The 27,317-nt window shown below is 41.9% G+C and overlaps 1 protein-coding gene across 1 annotated transcript; it reads left to right on the top strand.

Annotated features, from left to right (window-relative positions):
* Nucleotides 1-311: 311 nt before the first annotated feature.
* Nucleotides 312-27,317, top strand: ttc9b (tetratricopeptide repeat domain 9B). Its single transcript, XM_066704035.1, has 3 exons — nt 312-1,006; nt 24,545-24,727; nt 27,161-27,317. The coding sequence occupies exons 1-3, from the start codon at nt 559-561 to the stop codon at nt 27,253-27,255; spliced, it is 726 nt and encodes a 241-aa protein (XP_066560132.1). The 5' UTR covers nt 312-558; the 3' UTR covers nt 27,256-27,317.

The raw sequence follows: 27,317 nt of genomic DNA, 5'->3' as shown, positions 1-27,317 counted from the left end.
TGGCATTGACAGCCAAACCCCAAACAAACACTGAATGCATCTTATGAAGCATTTGCACTCTTTGACATTGATGGGGATACCTCGTCAACAGCTCCACATCCCCCCGCCCCACATTCAAATGCGGCGCTGCCTTAAAATTAGGGGAACTTTTATTTGTTTCTCCCAGCACATACTTCCCAAAGGGCCGCGCTGGAGCGGTGGTCGGAGCTGTGTCAGCGCGTCTGGCAGCGGCCGCCGTGCGAATTGCGCCTGTGATGCAGTCCTCGGCTCCCACAATGCAGCGCGAACACCATCAGTCGCTGTCTGTGGTGCTGAAGCTGCGTGTCGGGCGCTCGACTGGAGGCGCACAATCCGGCTCCACCGACCCCCGTCTCCTCCCTTCATCGGGCAGACGAGAGCGGCAGCGAGGGAAGACAGAGTGAGGGGCGAGACAAAGAGGAGCTGATCGAGCCGAAACACAAGCCAAACGGGGATATCTTTGCAATTGATGTTATCAGTTGTACGTGTTGTTATCCTTTTTCTATTGTACATTCTCGATCCGAGCGCCTCTCATCCTTTATGCCCAGCACGCTGTTTCAGACCCCACCGAAAAAACAGGACTTTCCAAAGCATGGCCTGTCGCCGTCACTGAGAGACATGGAAGCCAAACCACAGTCGATCAAGAGCCTGAAAAGCTACCCGGAGGCAGGAGGGAGAAGCCTGGCTGCTGCGGCGGGCGGGGACGGCGGAGGGGGTTACCGTGCCAATGCGGAGGTGGAAATGGAGTCTAAAATCCAGAAAGCGGTGGAGTTTAAAGTGGAAGGCAACCGCTGCTACAAGGAGAAGAAATTCCGGGAGGCGATCGGGAAGTACCACCGGGCGCTGCTGCAGCTCAAAGGGGTTCACGTCGGAGAAGGGACTACGGGCTCCGAGCTGAATCTGCTGAGCGAAGCCAACAGCACGCCGACGGAGGAGCAGAGAAGACTGATTGAGAGCACGGAGATTGAGTGTTACGACAGCTTGACCGGTGAGTTAGGAGAGCCGGGCGAAATGTCATTGTTTGCACACATAGTACTAATTATCTGTTACAAAAAAAAGACAAGTACATACCGTAGGCGAGTGCATGTATAATAATGTATGGAGTAAATCATGCATTAAACAAACAATAACAGCGCGGTCGGGTAGCTAAATCTGAAAGGGAATAGTTTTATGATTTGTTAATAATTATCAGTATTTCCCCCCCTCTCCCTCTCTCACGTTGACAAGCAGATTTGCACTTAATAACTGAATCATTTTTAATAACTATTTCAATGTGCAGTGCATTCTTTATAACTTTGCATTCAGTAATGTGTATGTATTTTCTTCTCGTTTTCTCCACCCATGAGTGGTTTATTTAAAAGAGCATGTCTAAAGAGAGTCAAACTGAGTTACCTGTTGGTTGTTTATAGTAAAGTTTGGTAGATCTGATAGGCACTTAGTGGTAATTTAATTAATACGCGCTTTAGTTTATTGATTTGATCACCTAGACTAGAGTGCGTTAATATGGTATTGAATCACTGTAGATCCATTGTACGCCAACTAACTACATCAACACTCTTACGGAGACATCATCGACGTTGTCCTTAATCAAGATCGATATATGAAACCTTCACTTCCATATGTCGTTGACTTCTTTACCATAGCCTTGTTTTGCTATCTCTACATACGCATGCAAATCAGAAATCAGTGTCATAAGATATGAGAGAGTGTTATTTTGGATTTGGATTAGATCTTGGTTTATTTTAACATCTAACACCTGTCGGGAATAAATTCAGACATTATTTGATCAAAAGCAGGCATGTCAGTAATACAGGTAACACAATGCCTTTAATGGTTTGTGCAATGTATATTATTAGTATAGTCTGACAACTTTGTCAGCTGAATGGGATGGCAGAGAAGTTCTTAAACATAAACATACAATACTGTAGGTATATAATAGCTGGTAGCGTTGTGTAATACTGTGGGACAACACTCCCTCGCTGGCCAGAGTAGCTAACCTGTTTACATGCGTCTTGAGGGATTCCAGTATAAGTGTACTTAGACAGTATCCTGATCTGCTGGCATATGATTCTGAAGACGCTCTCTGCTAATAATATGCCTTCACTGTTGTTTCTCACTAAATGTCATGGAAAGTGCCGAAACACTTGTTTTCATCAAGGCTACTCCCTGTGTTAATAGTAAGGGGTGCGGTTTCACTAGCGTCCATTAGCTATACTGGAAAACCACGCCAACCTCAGCTATGGAGCATTCTGTTAAGACACACTATCATAACTACATATGGTAGATGCAGTGATTACACCTTAGTATTTACCTGTAAGCATAGTGCACTAATCCTGCTTTATGCAGCAAATTATCAAAATAGCACTATCCGCCTAAGCCACACAGTAGTACTTAAACACTCTACACTTAATGTAGTTAACAGGTATTAGCCATACTGGATTAGAGGAGAAAGAGGGCAAGGGGGTATACAATATATATTGAGATGTAGACCAGGGCATTTAAGTTCAGAGGTGCAGTACTCAGTTTTATCAGTTGTCTTTGCTTAGCAGACAGCCTTACCCAGGGCTTTCACAATAAACATTTTCAAAACCTGACAAAGTGCAGTAACTACAATTAGTACAAAATACAATAAACAGACATCCTAGTACAAATGAGCTAACAAGTGCAAAGGTAATTGAGTTCGGTCCCTGGTATGTGCTAAGGGGTGAGGTAGGCATTGGAGGAGTTACAGTATAATAGTAAGTCTGCTAAATGACAAATAATGTAATGTAATGTAATAATAATAGTGCTATCAATACATAAGTAAGAAGGATCAAAAGCATAGTTTAATAAGAGAGTGCATAAGAGAAAGAGTGCCGAGTTGTCCAGGAGATTAGGCTACAGTATTACAGGTAACGTATTGTGTATTTATAGCTGCAAAGCCCTCAACTTGGGTAAATTCACATATAACTTAACTCAGACGTTGAGAGGTCAAATATCTATGAGCTCACTACTCATCTCTCCATTCTGAAGATTCCTGGTTGTCCTAATGGGACCTTACTTGATTATATTAGCAAAGCATTAGGCAGAGTAAATTCATAAGACATTTTAGTACATTTTGTAAACCAGCTGGAGCGTGGAGAATGTTCACACCATGGCTCCTAAACCCATCTCTTTTGTTTACAGCCTGTAGGGAATTGCTCAGTGGTAAAGGTCAGCAGAGTGCTCCCTGTAGTTTGTGTCTAATGCGGTGTCTACTGAAAAGAGACATAAGTAAATAGTGGGCCAAGTCTCCCATGAGCACCTGCTCATTCTGGAACCAAATGGAGCCCTAGCAAAAGTAATGCTAATGGTCTGTGGTGTCTCCCTGTGCGTTATGTATAGCAGTGTGTGGAGGAGAACAGACATCCTGCTGTGTGGGAGTGCAGTCCATTGCTGGCACAGGCCCTGCAGCAGTGGGTTCTGGGAAGAGGGTTTACCGAGATGCTTTTGCTGGGTGCGGTCAGGTCAAGCCTCTTGTGTTAAATGGAGTTCAAATCAGGTGATTGGCTAGGCTGTGCCCATCTCTGACCAATCCCTGTTAAATAAGGGTTCGTCCAAATCCAAACTTCGCCCCTACCTGCAAAGTACAAATCTGTACCCTATTGTGCTTTTATTAGTTGTTAGAAGCCACTTTATACTATTTCTAAGCATACAACTCTCCCATCAAAGTAGAAGCCAAGCCAGTGGAGTTGACAGCTTTGTATGCAAAACAGATATGACATGCAAATCACATGCAGTTTGATCTTAAATGAATAATGGGGCAAATTTCTACACATGGGGGAAATAAAGCAAAATCTGGATAACATATTTTGTTTGGCATAAGCCTTCTTCAGAGACATTTGGGGTGAAACAAGGAAATGGAGAAGACTTGAATAGCATGTTTTAATCTCTCTGATCGTGAGAGGTGCTGCCCCAGCATTAGAACACAACGCGCTTGAGAGAGAGAAAGTGATACATTAGATTAGGAAAGGAGATACAGTGCATTGATTATGCAGGGGGAAAAAACTAAAGTAAAGCATTTTAATTTGACGATAAAGCCTTTTATTGATGTAGAATTTAAAGCTGCTGTAAGCCACAGCATTATATTCTTGAGTAAACCTACAACAGACTGAAAAGCAGAAGGCTCAAGCTGAATTTTTTCAAGAAAGCAGATGCTGAGAATCGAGCTAATCGCAGGTTGCAGTGTTATTGAGAGAAGCCTTTTGGGCCTGGCAAAGCCATCCCTGGCGCACGCCATCACTACAACCTATTGTTGATGTGTTTCATTTGTGCTTTATCTGCTCTGTTTGTTGTTCACTCACTGGAGCCCTGACATTGCCAACACTGCTGCATGTAGCAGACTGGCCAGTTTAATTAAAATGTACCAGATACGTTTGAACTGTAAATGTGCTTAATCAGCACATAAGGACCGCAAATTTAGAATAATGGAGGGGAGAAGGAGGGAGGGATGCAACAGAGGGATGAAGACAAACGAGGCGAGTGGAGATAAAGCCTGAATCTTGGTAGGTGAAGGTAAATGGGGGACTGTTCTACAGCTGGGTCATTCATCCGTCCCCAAACTGTTATTGTTCGCTAGATTCATTGTAATAATGGCCACTGGCATCCCTTAAGGCTTTGATCTGTCTATATGTATTATAGTCTATTTAACAATGGAGGAGGAAAAGCCAAAGGGCATGCCCTGGTTTATTAACTAAAACAATAGTGCTGTTGGTTTTCCAGAATTGAAATGCAAAACGACAAATGAACTAAGCTCAGACAAGTTAAGCTGCAGCCTTAACCAAATAGCACTTGTTGACTTGCCTCGCTAACAACACATTCCGTATCCATGCTGCCAGCCCATGTGTGCTTTTCCAAACAGTGTTTTAAGTGAGCCGTGGAGAATTATGTAATAATTTATTTTTTATGTATTTTTTATAAAGCATATTCCCTAAACAATTTGTAGACAAAACAAGCCTGAAATAGGGACTCACCTATTCTAATTCCCAGGTGTGGGGAGCCACCAGCCACATGTGGAGAAACACTGCAGCTCCTTGGGATGACACTACACTGTGTATCTGTGGTATACGAAAATTGTTGCCCTGAAGCTAAAACCAAAAAATAAGATTATTAACCACACCAAAATGGTCACAATGTAATTATTGTGCTTTGTCATTACCTGTGAATGAATGTTCAAGCTTGATAATAAAAAAAAACATTCTACACTAAAACCTCAATTTGAAAGAAAAGAGACTATCAGAACATTTCCAAAAATAACTTGTCTGTTTTAACCTCCTATTTTAATCACACTGGTGTTTAAATATCATTTTTCTCTAAACAGCCCCTTTGACCTTCCCTCTGCAGGGATATAAACCCGTTGATCAATAAAATAAAATTAACCTACTGCAGTTCCCTACGTCTCCAATGATTTGTGATCAGAATCACAGCAAGAGAAAGATTCTGGTCTGAAATCGGCCTAGCTGTAAATTTTCCATCTCTTCGCTGTACACAGGTTCATTGCCCTGATTATTTTGATTAAATCAGCCAATACTATAGCCTTGCAGAAAAACCAGCAGGACAGATATTTTACTAGTAAAGGGGGCAGGTGAGTTTGGGCTTGAGCTAACTCACTCTCACTGCCTCATTGTGGTAGAATCGAGTTGGAGTTCATAGGGCCCTTGTGGATTTGCAAGGCATGATCAATCTCTCTATTGACCTCAGTGGTTATGCAAGTGTGAGGTTTGCAGTGCAGTGCCCAACAGACATGCGTCTACAGTGCAGGTGACCTGCGCTTGGCATGGTCTACCAGTCTGGAGTAAGGCTGGCAGGGTCCCAGGAGTCAGTGGCACAGAGATACTCAGGTGTGGACTGGAAGCTATTGGGGGAAGTGTTCACAATGTCTCCTGGCAGAAGACCATTGTATCAGTGCTGTTCTTCCTCACTCTACTTGAGTGCTGCTACTTTGCAATTTGCAGTACTCCACAGAAAGGACAGTTGATGCTAGATTGCTCCTTCGTGTGTGCGTGTGTGTGTGTGTATATGAGTCATAATTTTCAAGAAGACAAAATGTACTTTTTTCATTTTTTTATTTGAAATCCAATGGATTATGACAGCATTTTTCCAGGAACAACATCCTTACATTTCAGTCTGCACAAACAAATCCTGCAGTAATGTAGTAGTTTTGGTCTGACTGGTATGATTTTTACTCTCTGTAACATCTGATGTCAACAGCAAACGGCTTTTATGCACACTAATGTCATGTCTGCTGCAGGCACTCCAAGTAATTATAGATAGTGTTTGTTTGTCTCTGGCACAATACACTAACAGAAACACTGTTTGTATAGACCAGTCAGCTCTCATTTTCTTTCCTAACCTTTTTTTTCTTCTCTCCCCTATCTCTGGTAGTCTATTTATTTGTGTCTGATGGTTGTTTCTCCCCTTGAATGGCAGGGAAGCCACAAACGATGCACCTGCCATGTCATATTCTGCTCCCAAGGGAACAGGATTCCATGGCAAACTATCTGCCTCCAGGGATGCGGCTGTTTACCTACACTTGCTGTAGCTGCACAGTGAGTTGGTTGTGTAAAAGTGACAGTTAGGCTTCCATTAGGTGACACTGTCAAGAACCCATTTCCTTGCTCTGGGTTTCCCCTATCTGTTATGGCTAAAGACAATTCTTTGCCCTTTCCAATGCCCAAAGGGTGTTGTAGAAGAGAGCACTGCCGTCACAACCTGTGTGTGGGATATCACAGCGTTCTCTACAGGCTTGTGTAGATTGTAAATGCTGGAGACTTTGCTGGCTTAGTTAAGCGTTTTTTTGATGGCAATGAGCTGCATATGGAATTGTGGGTATCATGCAGGACATTTGGAAGGAAAGGATTATGGTGTTGGTTCAGTGTGGATTGTAGTATAGCTAGTTTTCCATCACCCAAGTGTTATCTGCAACAGCAGGTGGCTAGCTTTTGGCAAATCTTATAAATAGCTTTGAAAATAAATAAGTGTGTCTCCTCTCTCACACTCGCTCTATATCTATATATCTTGATCTATCCATCTATGTATATTTGTGTATCTATATATATCTATGTATATACAGTTACTCTCACTGTCCATACATATTTGGACAGTGACACAATTGTCATCATTCTGGCTCTGCACGCCACCACAATGAATTTGAAAGGGAACAATGAAGATGTGCTTTAACTGTGGACTTTCATCTTTAATTTGAGGGTAGTTACATCCAAATTGGGTTAACGGTGTAGGAATTACACCCATTTTTATATGTGGTCCCCCCAATTTTAGGGGCTCAAAAGTATTTGGACAAACTAACATAATCATTAATTAAATTGTGAGTTTCAATACTTGGTTGCAAATCTTTTGCAGTCAATGGCTGCCTGAAGTCTGGAACCCATAGACATCACCAGATGCTGGGTTACTTCCCTGGTGATGCTCTGCCAGGTCTGCACTGCAGCTGTCTTTAGTTCCTGCTTGTTCTTGGTGCGTTTTGCATTCAGTTTTGATTTCAGCAAGTGAAATGTATGATCAATTGGATTCAGGTCAGGTGATTGACTCGGCCATTGCAGAACATTCCACCTCTTCACCTTTAAAAAAAGTCTTGGGTTGCTTTCGCAGTATGCTTCACGTCATTGTCGATCTGCACTGTGAAGCGCCATCCAATGAGTTTTGAAGCATTTGGCTGAATCTGAGCAGATAATACAGCCCTAAACACTTCAGAATTCATCCTACTGCTTTTGTCAGCAGTCACATCATCAATAAATACAAGGGAACCAGTTCCCTTGGCAGCCATATAAAAATGGGTGTAATTCCTACACTGTTCAACCAATTTGGATGTAACTACCCTCAAATTAAAGATCACTTAGGTCACTTAGATCCTTTTCTTCTTGCCATCTTGATCCAAAATCGAGGTCAACTGGGCCTGCTCAGCATTTGTATATATGCCACAAAGCATGATAAGATGTTAATTGCTTAATTGTATCATGCAGAACACCTGTTTGGAGGCATCTGCAATCGTTCCTCCACTAATTTATTCAGGTTTTTCCTTTAATTTGTAAGCCGTCTGTATATGACAAAGCAGTTATTTGGGATTTTTAGAGGGTTCTGCCCAAATCCTTTCCTATCCCGAATATCATGTGTATACAGCTTTTATACATTGTTGAAACTGAGTTTGTGTGCATTACATTTCTGCTGGTGTATTCAGACTAACTGCAATGTTTGAACACAGCACTTGCCCGAGAGTTTATGGGTCATAGCGCACAACATGGATTATGGATTGCGGTTTCGTATGGACTGGCAGATTGCAAAGCATTTGCGTTCCCAGCTGTAGTCCCATACCAATTACCCATCCCAAATTTGTTATAGCACTGTGGTATATGAACTATTAGCGTTAGATAAATCTGCATTACTATGCTATTCTAACACTATTATCGACTGTGACGGTGTGTGTGTATCTTTGTTTACTGTTGTAGTTTAGTATCAGTCCAGGACTGTTTTGAATGTAGTATTTCAGTAGTGCGATGATTAATTCATTGTAGTACACTACTCATGTTATTCAATTCATTGTAGTAATAAATTAAATTTTACCTGCTGTAGTAAAAATAGCAGTGTTTTGAAATAGGCATAATGCTGCATTGAGAATAGCACTGTTCTGACTCATGGTGTCTTAAGTGACATGCAGCATTAGTCATATTATTGTATCAATTATTGTTGTTATTGTCTGTGTACTGAGTGGTGATATAAAGATGACTTGGAGGGCATTGTCTCATCTTAATTTATGTCTCCATGTAAATGGGGGAGGGTGGCGGCTCAGCTGTTGCTAAATAGGACCGTTTCCATGTGACACTATAATAAGGGTAGGAGCAGGTGTATCAGGACAGGACTAGTCTTGTGGGTGAAAAGAGTAGAGTCTGAAAAGTTTTAAACCCAAAATTTACTTCCTTGGATCCCTAAATGCTACAATTGGTTGCACAAGATTGAGACGGCCTTTGAGTCTCAGCAGAACTTTTTTCCCCCGGCCTAATAAGTGGTGTCCATCTAAGGAAGAACATTGATTGCTTGCTAATAGCTCATTCTCTACATTTTAAGGCCCGATCACTCAATCAATTAGACTCCCATTAGAGGGGCATTAATTAGTCCTGGGAGTTTTCCATTACATGCTGAAGAGATCCAGTGGGTGAATCAATATGAGTTTTTATATATTTGATCCCCCCTCCGATTCTGGAATAGCGTCAAAAGGGCATACTGTACTGCTGTTTTTTGAAGTCCGGCCCTGAATGGCCTGAGTATTTTTGAATGCTTACATTCTACCGGAGCTCAGAACAGCTGAAGTGAAAAGGGACTTGAATTAGTAACGCACCGGTTCATGATTACTTTGATTGTGCTCTGTCTTGCTTATCGACATCTGATTTATATCCCTCGATCTATAGATGTGTGTTAATTTCCATATGGTGAATGTGTACGTCTGCCAACTCTGGAAGGACACGCATATAACTGAACCACTGGGCATGAGAACCGTGTTCCGTATCAACAAGGATAAATCTAATTTCTGAAGGAAGAAGAGCAAATGTCTTCAAATGGGAGGATCTTCCGTTTTCCAGCACCCCCCCACGCCTGGCTGGTTGCTTGCTGTGCTGCCTGTGTCGCCACCAGCATCAGTGGGGGTGGGGATTTGGGTTGGAGGGGCGGGGGGGTTGTGCCTAGCTCTTCCAGTCTCCTTCCCTCCCTGGAAGCTAATTGAGCCCTAAAGCGCAGCCTGTGCCATTCGGCAAGCATCCCATTGAATCACCATCAGTAGGCCGGCTCTCATGCCTGCTCTGTATATACAGTTCTGGACCAAGCTATCTCTACTGTAGCACTGGCTAAAGGGTTTGCTGTTATACTTATTTTTTGGTCCAGCTCTTGCAAATTGTCCAGGGGTGGGTCCAGTCTAGCTTGACAGATTCACTGAATTATTCTTAGTTACACAAAAGGTCTTTGTAGTTCTTCAAATCCTGTCGGAACTTGACCCTTCCTGTTGTAGTCTCAACCTATAGCTTCTGCTTTTATTTGATCTGCATTCAGCCTGCTTGACAAAGGTATTTCGAGTATTATGATCTCCGGGAGTAAACCGTTCACCAGTATGTGACTTGCATTATCTGATTATTCTGAAGCAAGCAATTCAATGCAGTGGAATGAAGGCATTGACACTGAAAAATTGAGAATCACTTAACGTTGAGCATGTGAATTAAGGAGGAAGTGAGAGTATTCTTAGTTAAGGGACCCAGAGGTACTTCAGTGTAGACATATTCGTCTACAACTTATTCTGTGGGTGAAAGAACAGGTTACAAAGTCGGGGGTTGTAGTTAGGTAGCAGTTGTGAAGTCAACGTGGGTATCCATGAGGTTTGCAGTCCAGACAATCCATAGTCTGTGTTTTCCCATGTATCGCTTTTCTTGTGCTGATTGTATTTGTAACCCCCGCTGTGAGCCACATTGATGGCAGTGGACTGTGATTGTATGACATTGTTTTTAATTGAAATGAAACCCCAACTGGAGCAGGGCGAGTTGTGTTCCATGTTGTAGCAGCTGGTGCCATTGATTGATCACTAATCCCCCCCTGCCCAGAGTGATATAGGCCTGAATCACTGTACAAGGGGGACTGCAGGCCTTGACCTTTTGTAAAATTGTACCATATTTAGCACACTTTATCAAGCTGCAAAAGACGGTCTTTAAAGTGGTTGAAGCTCAAACGTTTTGTCTGTATTAATGCCATGTGCGATGCAAAAAGGTCTCCTAAATTACAGATGAAATGCGCTCCTCTTGGTTTTGGCCGCCGCCAGGCTTCCCAGATGGCGTGGTGATGAGTGGAGCCGTTTGTCTCCCGTTGTGCAGACAAGGCAAGGAAAAACCGAGAGAGGAACCCAGGCTCTCACAGACTCTCCGCGCTGAAAGTCACAACTCAGCACTTAGTGACTGAAACAGATGCCTTCTTAGATTATGTTCAATAAATATGAGCAGAATCGGCAACAGCAACTGCAAACAAGGCATGTGTCTCTCTCAATATCTGGATTAACTTTAATGAGATTTTAATAGTCTTTGAACGATTAAAAATGTGTGCTTCTTTTCTTCAGAGATACATCTCCTCTTTTTGTAAGCATGTTCACATTATCAGTGTTGGTTTCTGACTTCTGTAGCTATGTACATAGATGAGAGAGGAGAGACTTCTGTGTTTTTGTATATTTTGGTACTGTTTTCCAGATGTCTGTTCATTTGAACAACATGCTGCCGCTGGGTTCCCCTCTTTCTCGACCCTAACCATCAGTTAAAAGGTTTTTCATTTGTTTGCATTTTATGTCATTATTATTTGTCTATAACTGGGGATTGTTATTTTACTAATTTGTATTGTATGCAATTTTGCCACAGACATTGGCTCAAGTGTGTTGCATGTGCATTTAAACATGATTCAGTTGTCGTTAAGCTACAAACATGTTCTCCATCTATAAAGCGAAAGGAGACTTTACGGTTTTGACGTGAATGTATAAATAAGGGGGAGTGGATATAAAAATATGAGCCTCTGTCTCCCTTCCCACCTCATCAGCCAGGTCAAAGCCTCTGAACTGTAACAGGCTCAGGTGCTGGAGGTGGGCATTCAGATGGGAATATCTTGCCCATCTCTCGCAAGCTTTCCGTTTCCCTAGCTGAATGAAGTAGCCCTTGATTCTAACCTTCACCATCTCCCACCACTCTATGGGAGAATCAAAAAGGTCCTTCAGGGTCCTTCACTCCTCGAGGCGTCTGCCAAAGGTCTTTACGACACGATGGTCATCAAGCAGAGAGGTGTTAAGCTTCCAGACCCCAGACCCCGACTCCTGTGTGCTCGGAATCAGCATCTTTGTCATCAGGAGCCTGTGGTCTGAAAAGAAGACCGCCTCTGAGGACATGGTAGTCCTCTCCAGTGTCTTGCTGAGGAGGACAAGATCTATCCTGGAGAAGGAGGAGCCAGAATAATTCACCCAGGTGAACTGCGGCACCAGGTCCCGACCTGATTGCAGAGTTCAAAGTCCTCCACGAATGCAGCGAGATCCCTGCTGGATCTGTCATTGCAGGGCTTACTCCGGTCTACATCCCTCAGGGCACAGTTGAAATCACCTGAAATGATAACTGGTAAGGTGCTGATCAGGAATGGGCGCAACTGAGGGAAAAAGAGGACTCTCTCTCTCTCTGGTTGGTGGGGGCATAGACGTTGACCAGCCTCAATACAGCCCCCTTGTATTTAAAGTCGAGGCTGGCCAACCTGCCCACCTCTATTACTTCCTGAGTTGAGCCTCATCAACGGGCGCAGTGGTGTGTAGCTGCGCAGGCTGCGTGACCTGCATGGCTCTGTTGACAGGTGCTCTGACCCGGGCCCATCCTGAAAGTCTCCCCTGTGCTTTGTGTGCTGATTGCACAGGGGTCACCGCAGCCACCGCAGGGCAGCCAGGCAGAACTCTCCCACAGCTCTGAATCAATCACAGCTGACTGACTCTTCTCTGCGCCCTTCCACTGTGGCTGAGGAGAATTCTGGGACATGCACAAAAACGGCACCGCACAGCCCGCTCTCCCACTCCCACCTCACATAATACCAACCACACTGCCAGGGACCTGACACAGACCCTCTGTCTCCCTGCTGTGAGGTCTGCACTGAAAGTACTAGTTCTTTGGTGTTTTTGGGCTTTTTTTTTGTTTGTTTGTTTTTTGGCATTTTCAAAAGCAGCCACACAAAGGTTTTGATTTAAGTAAGGTTAAGTTAAAGGTGTAGCTGAGCACAGCACTATTTTGGGGTGTGATTTTGGTTTCCACAATTGAGATTTAAATAAGCGATTTCCTCACATCCCAAGGTGTTTATAACACTTGAACGTGCTACCATCCCTTATCTTTAAGCAGCAAATTATAACACTATCAGTAACAGAAATAATAGTAATAATAATAATAATAATAATAATAATTATTATTATTATTATTATTATTATTATTATTATTATTATTATTATTATTATTATATGTTCCAAAGTGAACCTGTGGTCTTTACAGTGGTCTGTTGCTGTGGCCTTCATTACATTTTTATTCTGTGTAAAATTGTATCATTGAATGTTCTCTGTCTAACATAGCTGTTCTCGTTGGGGATGGGGTGTACACTCCAGAGTGTCTAATAATAATCCCCCTAAGGCCCTTCCTTATTAAAAATCTCTTATGCTTCCAGAGATTTTTTTTTTTTTAATGGGACATCTTCCCCCTTTATAATTTAATTATTTTTTATCAGCAGTGTGGTCTGTGAATTTGACCTACAAGCCTTTGCTTTATTTCGTAACTCACTGAAGCACAAGATACATAAATAAACCCGCTTAATGACAGTTGGCAGAGCAGAAAATGTATAAATAATTGAATAAATTCAAAACGATATAATTCGGCTGATATCTTTGTGAAGTGTGCCAGGGGGTGGGGAGAATGTATAAATATTTGCTTGTTTTTAAAATGCGACCCGAACTGACAGGCATACATAATGTTCCACTTTCTAAACAATATGATAGAATTATTGTTGTTCTTTCAGAATGCTTGTCCATGGGCTCCCTGCTGTTTCTGCATTTGCACAGAAGTATAGAAAAGCATTCCTCTGTGTGAGTGATTACATTTTTATCTTCAAGTGTGAACTAATGCCAGTGGAATAAGTGAGAAGCTTGTTGTTGGATATTTCCACTCATGTATTGCTGTATTTATCTTACTGACACCTATCCAAGGCTGCTTGCATTCAAAAACACAATTGCTGTTTTTAACTTACAGCGAACTGTTAAAAAGATGCATTGTGCAATTGATATATAATGTACAGTGGCAGCAAAAATGCAGAGTTACACGGGTTAGTGCAGTGTGGAATAAGATCTCAAAACTACCGCAAATGACGTTAATGGTGTTAATACAGTATGCTTGAATCATGAGTAAGTGGGACTAAGAATGTGATCTGATGTTCTGTAGTGTGCCATGTGAAGCAGCACTTGACTGGTGATGAAGGTTTTTAAGTCAAATGTGTTTGTAGGCAGAATTGTGGTTTCAGAATTCAATTTCCGACAACTCCCTGAGAGAGTGAGGACAGGAATATCCTTGTTCTATCAATGGGGAGAACATGCCCATCCCAATTCTATTACACTATTGGACTGAGGCAGTTTCCCAGCTCCAGCCCTGCCCCCACCTGCACCACCCAAACATGAGCTAATCAGCTAACTGATTAAATAACCCTCCTCCTTTACAAACCCATTACATTAAGTAACAGTTATAGGAGAACTAGATTTCAAAATCAAGGATTTGTCAACCGATGTTTTAGAAACCTGTAGGATGTTGATTGCTGGAATTTCTGTCTCTTTCAGGCGCAATGTTTTCTGGGATTTTGTTTTTTGCAGTTTGCCTTTGATATGTCTCTGAACTGTACATTGCAGAACCCTGAGGGATTGCTCTGTGTGTCAGCCTGGCAATAAGTGGAGCTGAGTGAGATCACGGGAGGGATGTGCATGGGGAGAGCTTAACGTCACTAGCAGTATGGGCAGGGTTTTGGTGTACAGCCCTACCTTTACCTTACGTCAGTAGTTCCCAGCCATGGGGTCACACCATAAAGAAATGGGGTCACAATTTCAGAGTGAGTTTTGTTGATCTTTTTTTTTTTTTTTTTGCTATTTTTGTAAATAAGGAAAAATGCTAAACACTTGAAATGGAAGATATGGACCCTACTGTACACTGTATTACGGTATTTGTGATGGACAAACTGATGGATAATTTTGAAATTCTGCAATGTTAGATTGTATTTTCTAACAATATATCCAAAAAGTGCAACTATCATTGAAAAGCTACTAAATGTACATTTTAAAATGCACAGAGAGCATCTGAACAAAACTTCTTCAACCAACAGCCATGCGTTTCATATCTGCCAGAGTAACTAACTCTGGTTGGGATCAGGTTTCATTTGCAATGCAGGTTGGTCCAAATCCCTGATGAATTGCACACTTAATGAAGCCTTCTCGTTATTGTTAAAATCATTAACAAATTATTATGCTACATTTTTTGTAACTCGTAAGTACAGTGTAATTATGCATTATTACAATGTACTTAATGTGTAAAGATGATTAACTGTATATGTAACTACACAATTGCAAGTGATTACATATAAAACAGATGTAGTTACAACTGTGTACATAACACATACTGTTAATCATTTTTACACATTCAGTACCTTGTAATAATGCATTATTACACTGTACTTATGAGTAACTACAATGTAAATACACTGTAACTAGGGAGAGTTATTGTAATGTGTTACCGTTAAAATTATATTTAAATGTACCTGCACTTGACAACTTATTTTTCTTTATTGATTATTTTATTTTTAGTTATTCAAGGTTATTTTCAAAGGGTGTGAGAATGGAGCAGTATAATTGAACACTGGTTGGCTTATGATATGTTTTCTTTGTCCTTGCCACAAGCCGGTAGTTGTGTCCTGAGTTCCAACTGCTTTAACTTTTAGGCTCAGTTGAGCTCTTTACTGCAGCTGATCCATGCCGAGAGGGTCCACTTCACACACCTACAGGCTCATTTCTCAGACCTCCACCTCACCACTTATTGTAAAATAATAATTTGATTTATGTTTCTTAAGCTTGAATGCACTGATCCCCAGATCTGTGTCTCGGTCAACAGTGAACGTTTCCTCTGTGCACAGAATCTAAAACACGATTCAAACTACAGATCTATAAAGGTATGTTTACTTTTAATCAGAATTGTCAACTCCAGATTTATCTGCATAAGATAATTTTTTTGTTTGCCGTGGTGGCAGCTAGGAATTTGAGTAGCCTTCTTTACCAACATGATAATGGTGTGTTATACAGGGTCTATTATAAAAAAAAAAAATCAGTTGCTTAGGGGCTTATATTTTACTAACCCCTTCAGTCTTGGAAATGACATTCTAGAACTAAAATTAGGTGAATATTAGGACAAAGTGCTCAACACTAATCCACACACAGCTGATAATTTGAAACTGGCAATGGCGCAACAGGTATATTCACAGAAGGTTGTATTGTGGAATTTCATTATTCCACTTTGACACGTCATTTCACAAAGGAGGATGTACTGAACATGTTTGGCATCGAGGAGTGTGTTTCCCATGTCTGGGCACTGCTAGTAAATAAATAATGAGTTATGTACATGTTCTGATGGTTCTCATTTTATGAGTAACTAAATTGGGTTGGATGAATAAAGAAATCACCCTGTAATTGCAACTTTATAGGCCTTTAAGACCTGCCGCAGTAAATTTGGCCCTGAGTCCACCTCCCTGGGCGGGCCCACTAAATACCATTAAGCCATTAAACAGTCTATCCAAATCATACACAAATTCAAACCAACAGTATCATACCAAAATAAATACATAAACCATACCCAAGAATATGTAAACCATAAACATAAACTAAATGAACTTATCTATAAATCATAATTGTATTTAACTAATAAAGATGGCAATAAAGGAAAAAGAACATGAACACTGTTTGATCTGGCTGCAACAATACTTGGCTAAAATAAAGGTGCTACCATTCCTGCTGCTTTCATGATTGTGTTGATCCATTATGACATGGAGTCTGGCTCAAAATCTCAAACTGAAACCATACAGAATATGCCCAAGATGGCCCTAAGGGAAATGACAGTACAACATGCTGTGAGACTACATTGATGTACACTGTTTAGAGCAATTTTCTATTTGTTTATCGCAGTCATGCAAGTTCCATTCATGTTTTTATGTTTGTGTTTGTCCATCTCTGTAGATCTCTTGTCTTGCCTCCCAGAATGATTTCTCCCATCATAATAGGGGTTGCCTCAGCTTACTTGACCACGTTTCTAGTATTCAATGCTCGTTACTAGTGCTGCCACCTACTGTGCTATTCATTAAATGGTTGTTGTACTGTGGGAGACAGATACATTTCCCCCCCAGTTGTCTGGTTCCAGGCTGTGGCTCAAAAAATGGTGCCATGGTTTATTTTATTGTACATTGTCTCCAGATCGGTAGGGTTGTTCTATTTATAAAAAAGAAAAATGTCAGTATAATCTCAATATATATACTGGTGTTTTTTTTATTTTATTTGGCATTTTCAGTATTCAAGACCTTTAATATTTGATCACCCTGATTGATTGCTAAATTAGCCAGTGTATGGATTCATTGACATTATGCAATGATAAAAAAAGATCCACCCTACCCCTCAGTAATCAGTAATACATTATCCTCCATTGATCACAGTGTAATTTTGCTAGTAAATAACTCGGGCAATTACATCGATTTAAATGCGTCATGCAACTTGAAAATAGATTTAATCTCACTTACCTTCTCATAGTTGATTTGTGTGCCAGTTTGGGTCAGGGAAAACATTGATTGATCCAACAGCAACACAAGAAGACAAAACAATGGAGAGAACAAAAACCACAAACTGAAGCACTGATCAGTAAAATTCAATAGATGGGAGAGCGAAGGCCAGCTCAAACGTGAGTCAGATTTGAAGATAGCAGGGTAATCTCTGTATCTCAGACAAGACTGCTCTTGCTTAAAGGAGAAAATAAATGCACATTATTGGTTTTGATGGTGATCAAGAGATTAAATATATCCATGAGATGCATAGCCCCAGCCTTGTATATATAGCCTTATTCCTTCTCTACATGCACTTGAATAATCTATCTATTGATATCACTCACACTACTAATCGCAATGGCTCATAAAATGTGTCTTTTAGAAAACACTGATGTATTCTAGTCGGTTGATCATATTTCAAAATGACTTTGAAGAAGGTTGTTTTACACATTTAAACCTCCTGGTGTTGATCCTGTACTGTTTATTTAGTGCTGCACTTCTGAAAAATAAACAAGCCTGAGTGGGGATCACTCTTGCTGTGTTTGTCAGCAGGCACTACACAGATCTTTAAAGGTGTCTTTCTGAAGCAGCAGAGGCTTTTAGAAGCCGGCTAACACCAGCCTAAAGCACATGTGAGCCCAGAGGAAGAGAGGGACAGGGAGAGAAAGAGAGAGTGGGAGAGAGAAAGAGAGCACTGTTTCTGGCAATACTGCTGTGTCATCAGTTAAGGCGTTCTCCACAGTCTCTGTGATTTAAGGCCCCTGTCGGCTTTATTTTGCACTGCTGCCCTGGAACTGTTCAACAATGAAACTGGTTTGAGGAGAATCAGCACTCTGAATGAAGCCAACCTTCAGCATATGCTCCTTACCCAGATGTCAATCAAAGTGTTGATTCCAGTCAGTTCCCGGGGGAGAGGAGAGGAGGTGTGGGGGGTTGAGGAAACGAGGTGGCAAGATGGGCAGAAAACTCACCTTGTCTGTTCCTCAACATTTAAGCAGATGTGGCTGATGTTACTTCCTTGTGCCATTGATCTGTTATAGCAAATTGAAGACCTGTGATTCAGAGTCATTTTCGGACAGGATCACTGATGACAGACTGGTGATAAGTTACCCTGAGGGAGGAAAAAAGTATTTTTTTAACCTTATGCTATGACTTTCATTCCTCTGGACTGTCCTGTCTTTTACATATTAACAGTCTAGTCTGTTAGACTCTGATGTGTTTCTGTAGGCATTCTCCAATAAACTTGACTTTTTTTTGGTTTTAAATTCTGTCCAATAGACTCAGGTGGAAAAGCATTAAGAACTACATGTACATTTCTAGTATTCCCTCTTGATGGAGGGGAAGCTACACCTGAACCAATTCAGTTAAAGCTGGGGGTGGGGTAAAGTACAATTATTGCAAAATACAATATATGACAAAATGCCATCCTAACACACAATGCAATGTTTCACCCATGAATGTATGCAGAGGGGTACAGCAGACATAATGATCAATATTACAGAAGCAGTTACAGTGATTTAAAGTGCTAGAAGAGCGTCTTAGTGCAGTTAGAAAGTGCATTAAAGTAATCGTACTGTAATGTCCAGGAGGGGTGGGGGCTGAAGTACTACAGTCTGATGGCGGTCATGTGATTCTCTGTGCCCTGGCTGGCTGCCGTGATGTGTACCTGCAGCTGCAGCAGTGTGCGAGACACTGGGAATGTCATTGACAAGGTCTGTCAGAGCCGCGGGGGGGGAGGGGGCACTACAGCACCAGCCAGCACAACACAACCAGGATCCATTAGCCCGAGTCCCAGCCTGTATTTTGTATTTATATTTATATCGCTAAATGTCTCTCGAGATTTTGTGGAAAAATTTGATTGGTGCATTTGAGGGGCAAGTCACAACATCCCTACCTCAGATCATGCTTTTTTCAATTCGGGATTAAAATGTGATTTGTGGGATTATGGGTAATGTGTTTAGTTTTTTGGTTTTAGGGACTGAGGTAACCAAACTAATTTCTCAAATCTGCACAGTTGAAATGCCCCCTGTCCATCTGTAATTAACTGGAGACCCAGAGCATAGCAGGTATACAGATGGACATTTCCATTCTAACATTTCTGTGTGTCTCTGACTTCTATAAAACGGGGCAAAACATTTGTGCTTTCTCGACTTTATTTTAAATGGACGGGGTGGGGTTTTCAGAGTGCTTTGACATGCCTGATAAGCTGTCATCATATCAGCAGTTGAATTAAAAATTGTCCAGGCTCCACTAACAGCCAGCAGTTTTTTCACTGTTAAAGTGATGTTAATTACTTTTTGCCCCTTAATTACAGAGGGGAAAGTGACATGGACATGTTTGGTGTGAAAAGGGAGGGAGGCCTACAATGATGCAGCTTGATATTTGCAATTTGGACTCATAAAGAACTAATTAACTAGAGATTGGCATGAACGTAATAACCAAAGAGGATTTGCTTAAAATTAGAAATAATTACTGGCCTTGTCAATAAGTTCTTAATGCAGACTTTGAATTTTGAATAGAAACACAGTCTTGAGTTCCTGTGTCCCCCCCCCCAAAAGTCTTATTTATTGATGGTTTCGGAAACATAAGAGAACATTTAAAAAAGCTCCCTTGTGTTTATTGCTTTAGACCAGTTTTAGGGAGATTTACTACATGCAAGTGTCACTAGATTGTGCAATACTAAAGGAAAACAGTCGTCTGGTGTCCATCACCCTTGAACCATGCTCCCTTCAAAATGCCCCTCAAAGTCAAAACCATTTCATTGCCAGTCAGCTCCTGCATCCGTTACCCAGAATTGGACATTGTTTGTACCATTCAAAGTACGATGGATGGCATATGGTTACATATTTTATTGGGAGGGGGCTTTTATGTGGCATCCTAAGCATCTGGACACTGCTGGAGGGCTGCAGCGGAGTATTATAGACAAAGCCTCCAGTCTGGCTACACAACAAGGACTCTGTGTTGTCATTCCAATCCCTGCTCCAGTTCCAGTTTTGGTCTATAAACCTGCTTTTAAGAGAACACAAACACCTGTTACCTTAATTGTGATTCTTTCTGAGATCGCGCTTAACCCATTAATCCTCAATCTGTGAGATAAGCATGTTTTTCTCTCATATCAGCATTTCCTTTTGTTTTTCTTCTTTTTTTCCTCCGTGGGGATCAGCAGGCCTGAGACAACGAAACGTCTCACCTCACCCCGGCCGAGACACCCCCGTGAGATGTAATAAAAACCGAGGCGCTCGTGCTTTTGATGCATGGCCACGCCATTACACACTTTATTCAATTGAGATCCGCATTTATAACAGAGAGACCATTAGCACTAAGCAGATACGCTAATGGAAACTCTTCAGATTCATTTAGCTCTTAAAGCTGGCCGGCAGTCTGGGTCTCTCTCCAGCCAGCAATCAAAACAGAGTAGGCGGTGACTCTTACTACTAACTCAGAGCCACTTCGGGGTAAAAAGCCTTTCTGGAGCAGGGCATTTTTCAAATTCATGATCTCAGCCTTCACTTAGGCTACCTGCCTGCCTGCCTGCTCCATATGTGCTTCTGGGTGAGGGTTGCATTTTCATTATACATTACATTATATCTATCTAATATTTATTTTTGTTGTGCTATTTGTGAGCTGAGCTGATGTCATTATACAGGAGCAAAAGTAGACATTAATTAGTCTGAAACTAGATTCATGTGGGTTAGATTGGTCTTTTAGATAGATTTTGTTTTTGTTGTTGTTGTGGTTTTTCCAGAGCTGTCAGCAAATGTCTGACAACACACTCCATCTTCAGGCTTTACACAGCCCAGTGGGCAGTTTCTGCCTAATGACAAGGTAGGCATTCTTCCTGTTGTACAGAGACTAGACATTGTGATGCAGACTCCCAACTTTGTAAAACTTACACCCAGCTATTCTCAAATTGGACAAGCACAAAAATCTGATTCCTAAAGCAGGATCAAAGTTGTTACTAATGTTCGTGTGCAGTTCTCTCTCACAGTAACTCTCCCCAAGTCATCACATTCTCCCAGTTGAAACACCATTTATTCAACTAACCCCTTCCTTAGACCAAACCAAAAACATTACAGGGAAACAGAAATAAATGCATTTAAGAACATTCCATACATGTCACAAAATAAACAATTATAATTATTTTATATATGTGTGTATGTTTATGTATAATGTAAAACAGATTAAAAATAAAAAATACAAGTCAGAAATGCAAAACAAAATAATCTATTCAAGGCCAACAGACAAAAACAAAGACCCACTCTTAGGAAGTTTACGGTACTGAAACAAAATAAATCACAATATTGGCATCGGTAACTACAATTTTGCCCCTCAACGACATGGCAAAATGTTTTTTTCGTATTTTTAAAAATTCTATTCCATTGTCACAGTGTACTTTAATAAATATTTTGAATTATAGAAATGAGTGTCGTTAGCTTTGATGTTGTTTTGCACCATTCAAAATGATTACAGTACGTAATCAACAACATTCCAACATTTAAAACGGGCACCAGTCTGTGTAATATTTACAGGGATGGACCTTGCTCCATCACACTACTGTTCCCATGCACTGAAACTGTATAGTTTTAATTAACTTGTACGGAGCGGAAACATTGGCCCCCCTGCCAACTATGAATTAAAAATGCAGAACTCCAGGGCAGCTCTCCAGTAGGCCGAAGCAAGTCGTTTTAACAAGATGTGTGAAATTCTAGGCTGACTTGTCACTTTTGATTTGCTCCAGACTTGAGATCCTTCAAGGGTAAAATCTTCACTTCCCTCACAGGGGCTTTTCTTGTCTTGCTTGGACAGTCTTCTCTTGTCATTTTTGTTACCATGGCTTCCTTCTGCTTTCTTAGTATTGTGCCTTTATTGTTTTTGACTCTACGAGGTGCAGACAAATATTCACAAATGTAAAGGTTCTGCAGTTGGCAACCCACCTCCATGGGAATCCTAATCACCCCAATCCTCCCTTGCACTGAAAATTGGATCCCTGACCTGCCGACACACCCGGCTACCTGCCCTTCTTAGTACATGGCTTGGATAGTGTTTAGATTACATCAGCTGGTAGGAAAAATCTCCTTGCATAACTCCTAGATTGCTCTCCCCTTTCTCTCTCTCTCTCACACACACATACTTGCTCTCCAGAGACCTGGCCTGTGTGACTCACTGTAGCTCCCAGCTAATCAGCAGTGACTCATGTTATTCAGAGAGCCGTCTGCATGTCAGAGGCAGAGGGATATTTTGGGGGAGGGGGGATGGATAAGGGTGAGAGAATGGGAGAGGGAGAGAGAGAGGGAGGTTTGCACATGGGAGACAGGGTGCACCATGGATTACAGTAAGCTCTAATAAAACAGCTCAATTAACCTGGGCCCCGCGCAAGACTTTTCGCTTTGACAGACTGCCAGATAACGCAGCGGCACTGATTCCTGCTTAGCCTGCGACTGGAGCCCTTTCTCCTGCCTGTGAAAGAGTGCGCGGGGCTGAGGGAGGTTTTCTCCGAGCCACCTATGATTGTGATAAAGATGGACAGACGCTGGAGAACTAGGCTTGCAGAAGGCCCTTCAGCAGACTTAGAGAGAGGGCGCGAGAGGAGAAGGGTGTTTGTAGTTTGTCTGCAGCATTATATGCGTTTCCATCTACTAACACTTTATCAGCAACCTGTTCACACTTGAGTAGCTGCATGGAGGGTTGAAAAAACACCCAACAGATCATATCAAAGGATTGCGTCAGGAACACCTGTTATAATGCTATTATAATTATGTACTTTATTTGCTGTAATTACCCATTGGTTATCTTGCTCCGTTTTTCTGCTTGCCTCTAATAATAGACTGCATTAGGGTTGTGCCGTGACTCCAGTATTGTTGTTAGTGTGAGCACGCAGTATGTGCCTCTTTACAACAAAAAAATACTCCTTTATATAAAATGCAGGCAAATAACACTATAACACTATTCTATATATTTGTCAGCCAATAAATACAACACAATAATCTAATGATGATGAATTGTTAATTTCAATATTTACTCAATGACACAATTGCATTATAAACTTAGGCACACTTATTTACACAGAGGGTTGAAAACTGATAAAAAGCATAGTGCAGTGGTTTACCCAGTGATGTGCCAGCGAGGCTGAGGATGACATAACAGGCCTTGAAGTATTTTTAAAGATTAGTTCCCTTCATAACAATGATGGTGCTTGAGCAGTTTTTGACTTTATATGGTGTTCCTCCCCGCTCCTGTATTGCGTTATCCACGTCAGTGTAGGGTTTTCCCAGAGCCTGGCTGCCTGGCTTAGCTGCTGCCTGCCTTGGCTTTCCCGTTGTGTTTGGAGAAAAGCACATGATTAATGCCGGCTTTGCTTGGCGAGAGTGAAGATGCCAAAAAAAAACCCATCTGATCTGAACCAAGAGGACAACACATTCAGTTCTAATATTGATGACAGACACTGTTCTATCCTACAAGCTGCTCAGAAAAATAAAGAACCATGCAAGTGTGGATTGCTTGCCATTAGAAAGCGTTTTCTTTTTTTTAATCTTTCGGAGTTGGGTTTCAAAACTTGTGACACTTTCGCCCAGTCAGCACGTCTGTGACTCAGCAAGGAGAAGAAAGCCTGTAAGGAGGGAGACGCTGCAGTGAAGGCCGAGGGCTTCAGACGCAGCACGTTCTCTGAGCTTTTTGACGTCTTTGTGTGAGTGTGAGTGTGTAGGCGTCTGCGCGTGTCTTGCAATAGACTCAAGAATGCTTTGTAGTAAAGAATCTCAAGACTGCAGAGATGGCACCTTTTGAGTCCAAGTCTTTTAATCGTCCTGCAGGTGAAAGCTGTAGGCTGACTCAGTAACCGCAGGGGAAAAGAAGAAAAACAAACCATACTAAGCTTTAATGAGAAATTGTAATGGTTGCAGTTGCACAGCCCAGCTCCACCAGGATTTAAACCAGCAATGCCTCCAATAAAGAACACCTCATAGACTGATAGAGGGTCACAGTCCTGATTGATTGATTGATTGATTGAAAATGTCCACTGGAGGCGAACACAATGAGCAGGTTGCACAGTGTGTGAAGGCACCAGCATCCAACCTCTAGTACCGAGTGGCACAGTGTGTGATCGCTCTCTCTCTTCCCCTCTCTCCCTCTCCTCCAGCTTGCCTGCTGCAGTCGGAATTGGTGAACTACGAGCGGGTGAAGGAATACTGTCTGAAGGTGCTGTGCAAACAAAAGGACAACTTCAAAGCCATGTACCGCGCCGGGATCGCCTTCTACCACCTGGGCGACTACGACAGCGCCCTTCGCTACCTGAAAGATGCCAGGAGCCGCGAACCATCAGGTAAGCAGCTGTGCCCCCGACACTGCTGCACCATCCAGCAGCGCATGGTGTGGAAATGTATTTATGTATAGGGCTGCCCGTGTTGAGTAATTGGCACGTTTTCCTTTTGGTACACTGGAAAATGGAAAATTTTGCCCTACTTAAATCTTCTTGGCAAATCTTTTCCTTGACTTTTGTTTCATTGTGTCACCTAAAACTTCCACAGTGCTAATCCCTGCTAAAGGCTGTTTAAATGCGATTAAATGTAGGATTGTGATGATATTACAATTGTTATTTGTATTTTTTGTATGATGTTATTTATTGCAATGCAGTCAACTCGGCCTGGTGTTTTAATGCTTTACAAATCTGGCCTGTCCACAGTGCCAATTTCTGTCACAAACCGAATCAATTAAGCCTGATTTTCCCATCAATGCATGTCGGTTGTCTGTTCTTCGGTGCTCGTCATTGTCGTGATTGGTTTGCCATGAAGTTCGGGTCTTTTTCACACTGCGTATGATCTCCCTGTCACTGGTCTTGTGCAGGATCTGAAGTTCTTACACAAGCCTCATTAACTTTTTTCCCATCACCCCTTTCTCTCTTCATAAATGATTGAGGCCCTTAAAGATATGAGTGCAGAATTCAGCAGTAAGGCTGCACTGATACCAGATCAGTGGTTCACAATTTGTTTTTGGTTCATCTCTCACTGCCCCCTTCAAATGACGTTTACAGAAACCAATGCTTTATTACTCAAGAAAAAACGACTTGAGAATTACACTCGACAATCAAAAGTGCACACATTTATAGTGCTGTGGCCGTCCATTTTCCAATCCTTGCACTTCTCCTAGACAGTCTAGTAGCCCCCAAGAAAAAAACACTAGGCAATCACTGTGTGTGTGTGTGTGTGTGTGTGTGTGTGTGTGTGTGTGTGTGTGTGTGTGTGTGTGTGTGTGTGTGTGTGTGTGTGTGTGTGTGTACATACACATACACACTAGATTTTAAAGACTCTGGAGTTCACTTCCTGCAATTTCAGCTTTATACTTATGCTGAACTCAGCAGCTTGCAAGCATGACACAACCATTTTCATTTCACACAGAAATATTGGAATTTATTGCACAGTATGACAGCTCCTAACCTCTGGCAAACCGTACTCAACTGGGCATTTTAGAACAAATTATGTTTTTTATTTTTCTATATGTTTTGCTGAAGATGTAACAGAATAACAGCTTTTTTTTTACAATTTGTACAAGGATTAGCAAGCACCATTTCCACTGATTCTCTGTGTAGTGTATTTATTGTATTTATTCATTTGGGGGTGGGGGTGTATTCTGACTCTCTTGGGAACTTTTTTACATTTAAATGGATATTGGTTTTATATATCCCTGGGTTTATAAAGGATTGATTGAATGTACTTAGTAGGTTGTTTTTCAACCACTGCATAAGTAATTTGCTTATAAATCAGGTTTGGCCCGATCATGTGGATTTCAGCCCCACATAACCATTTCCACATCCAAATATTCACAGGATTGTTTGGAAATAAAATAACCAATGTGGCTTAAAGATATATTATAGTGGTGCTATGGTTTGAATACTCTGGGGTAGTGGTAGTGGCTTGGGGGAGCCTTGCCTTCTGGTAGTGAGAAGACAGATCTGACTCCCAGCCAATGCCTTTATAGTCATGTGCAGATATTGGTGCGGGTATTTGTGAACACCACAGGGGGACAGACTCAGCAGGTGCAATTAAGTGATATTTACTAAATAAAAAGAAAAAGAGCGTGGACAGCACTAAGTACCATCTCAGCAGGATTTATTAAAAGCAATGTGCTCAGAAGACTGCCAGGACATGTCTGAGAGCCAGGGTTGCTCCGTGAGCAGCGGCGTGGGCCGAGCCTTGAGCTGGAATGGGCTTGTGCCGCTTCCCAGCTCCCTGTCTCCCCTGGGATGTCTACACTCGCGTTGCCATGTAATGTGATTGCACCCTCACGCCTTCCCCAGCACCCGCACACGTGCGGGACATTGCTTCCAAACACTACTTTTGCCTGTTATTCAGTCTGTGTGAGGACCTGTGTGACCCAGATCTGCAGTTGCTCTCCTTTAAGTTTCTCGCTTCTGTTCTCCCAGGCAAACTGTTGGCAGAGCCCTGGGTTTGGGAGCCCTCCCACCAGTGAAGCATCAGGGTTAGGGTTTAGTGTATATTGGGAGCATTGTATGCACAGTCTAGACATCTCTGTTCACTCGCACAATGTCACACATGGCTGGTCACCAGCACTGTTCACATCTCTGGCAGCCTCTCTGCCATGGGAATCCCCACCATTCAAACCATTATGCTCGGCATGATGAATTCACTCCCGACATAGAGAAAGGGAATCCCTCTAACATGATATCAAACACATTCATGTTATGTTTTTGTTCTCTTTTTAATTTTTTTATTGACCATAAGTCTCTCGCTCCCTTCAGACACCAACGTGCTACGGTACATTCAGCTGACAGAGATGAAGATGAGCAAAAGCAGCCAGAGAGAGCGAGAGTGCAGCAAAGAAGCCATGGGCTAACGTCCCACCAACCCCTGCAACCCCCCACCACCCCCACCCACCCCCTCTCATCCCCTCCTACC

Source organism: Amia ocellicauda, chromosome 5 (genome assembly GCF_036373705.1).
Source record: "Amia ocellicauda isolate fAmiCal2 chromosome 5, fAmiCal2.hap1, whole genome shotgun sequence".
In the NCBI taxonomy this organism is placed as follows: domain Eukaryota; kingdom Metazoa; phylum Chordata; class Actinopteri; order Amiiformes; family Amiidae; genus Amia; species Amia ocellicauda.
Note: the sequence above shows the minus strand (reverse complement) of the source record. Positions and strands in the feature narration are given on the sequence as shown.

What these genes read in the sequence shown, in the direction of transcription:
- ttc9b (XM_066704035.1), top strand. Translation starts at nt 559, where the DNA reads ATGCCCAGCACGCTGTTTCAGACCCCACCGAAAAAACAGGACTTTCCA. An exon ending in GTGTTACGACAGCTTGACCG is followed by an intron (nt 1,007 to 24,544) that starts GTGAGTTAGGAG and finishes CCTCTCCTCCAG; the next exon opens with CTTGCCTGCTGCAGTCGGAA. An exon ending in CAGGAGCCGCGAACCATCAG is followed by an intron (nt 24,728 to 27,160) that starts GTAAGCAGCTGT and finishes CGCTCCCTTCAG; the next exon opens with ACACCAACGTGCTACGGTAC.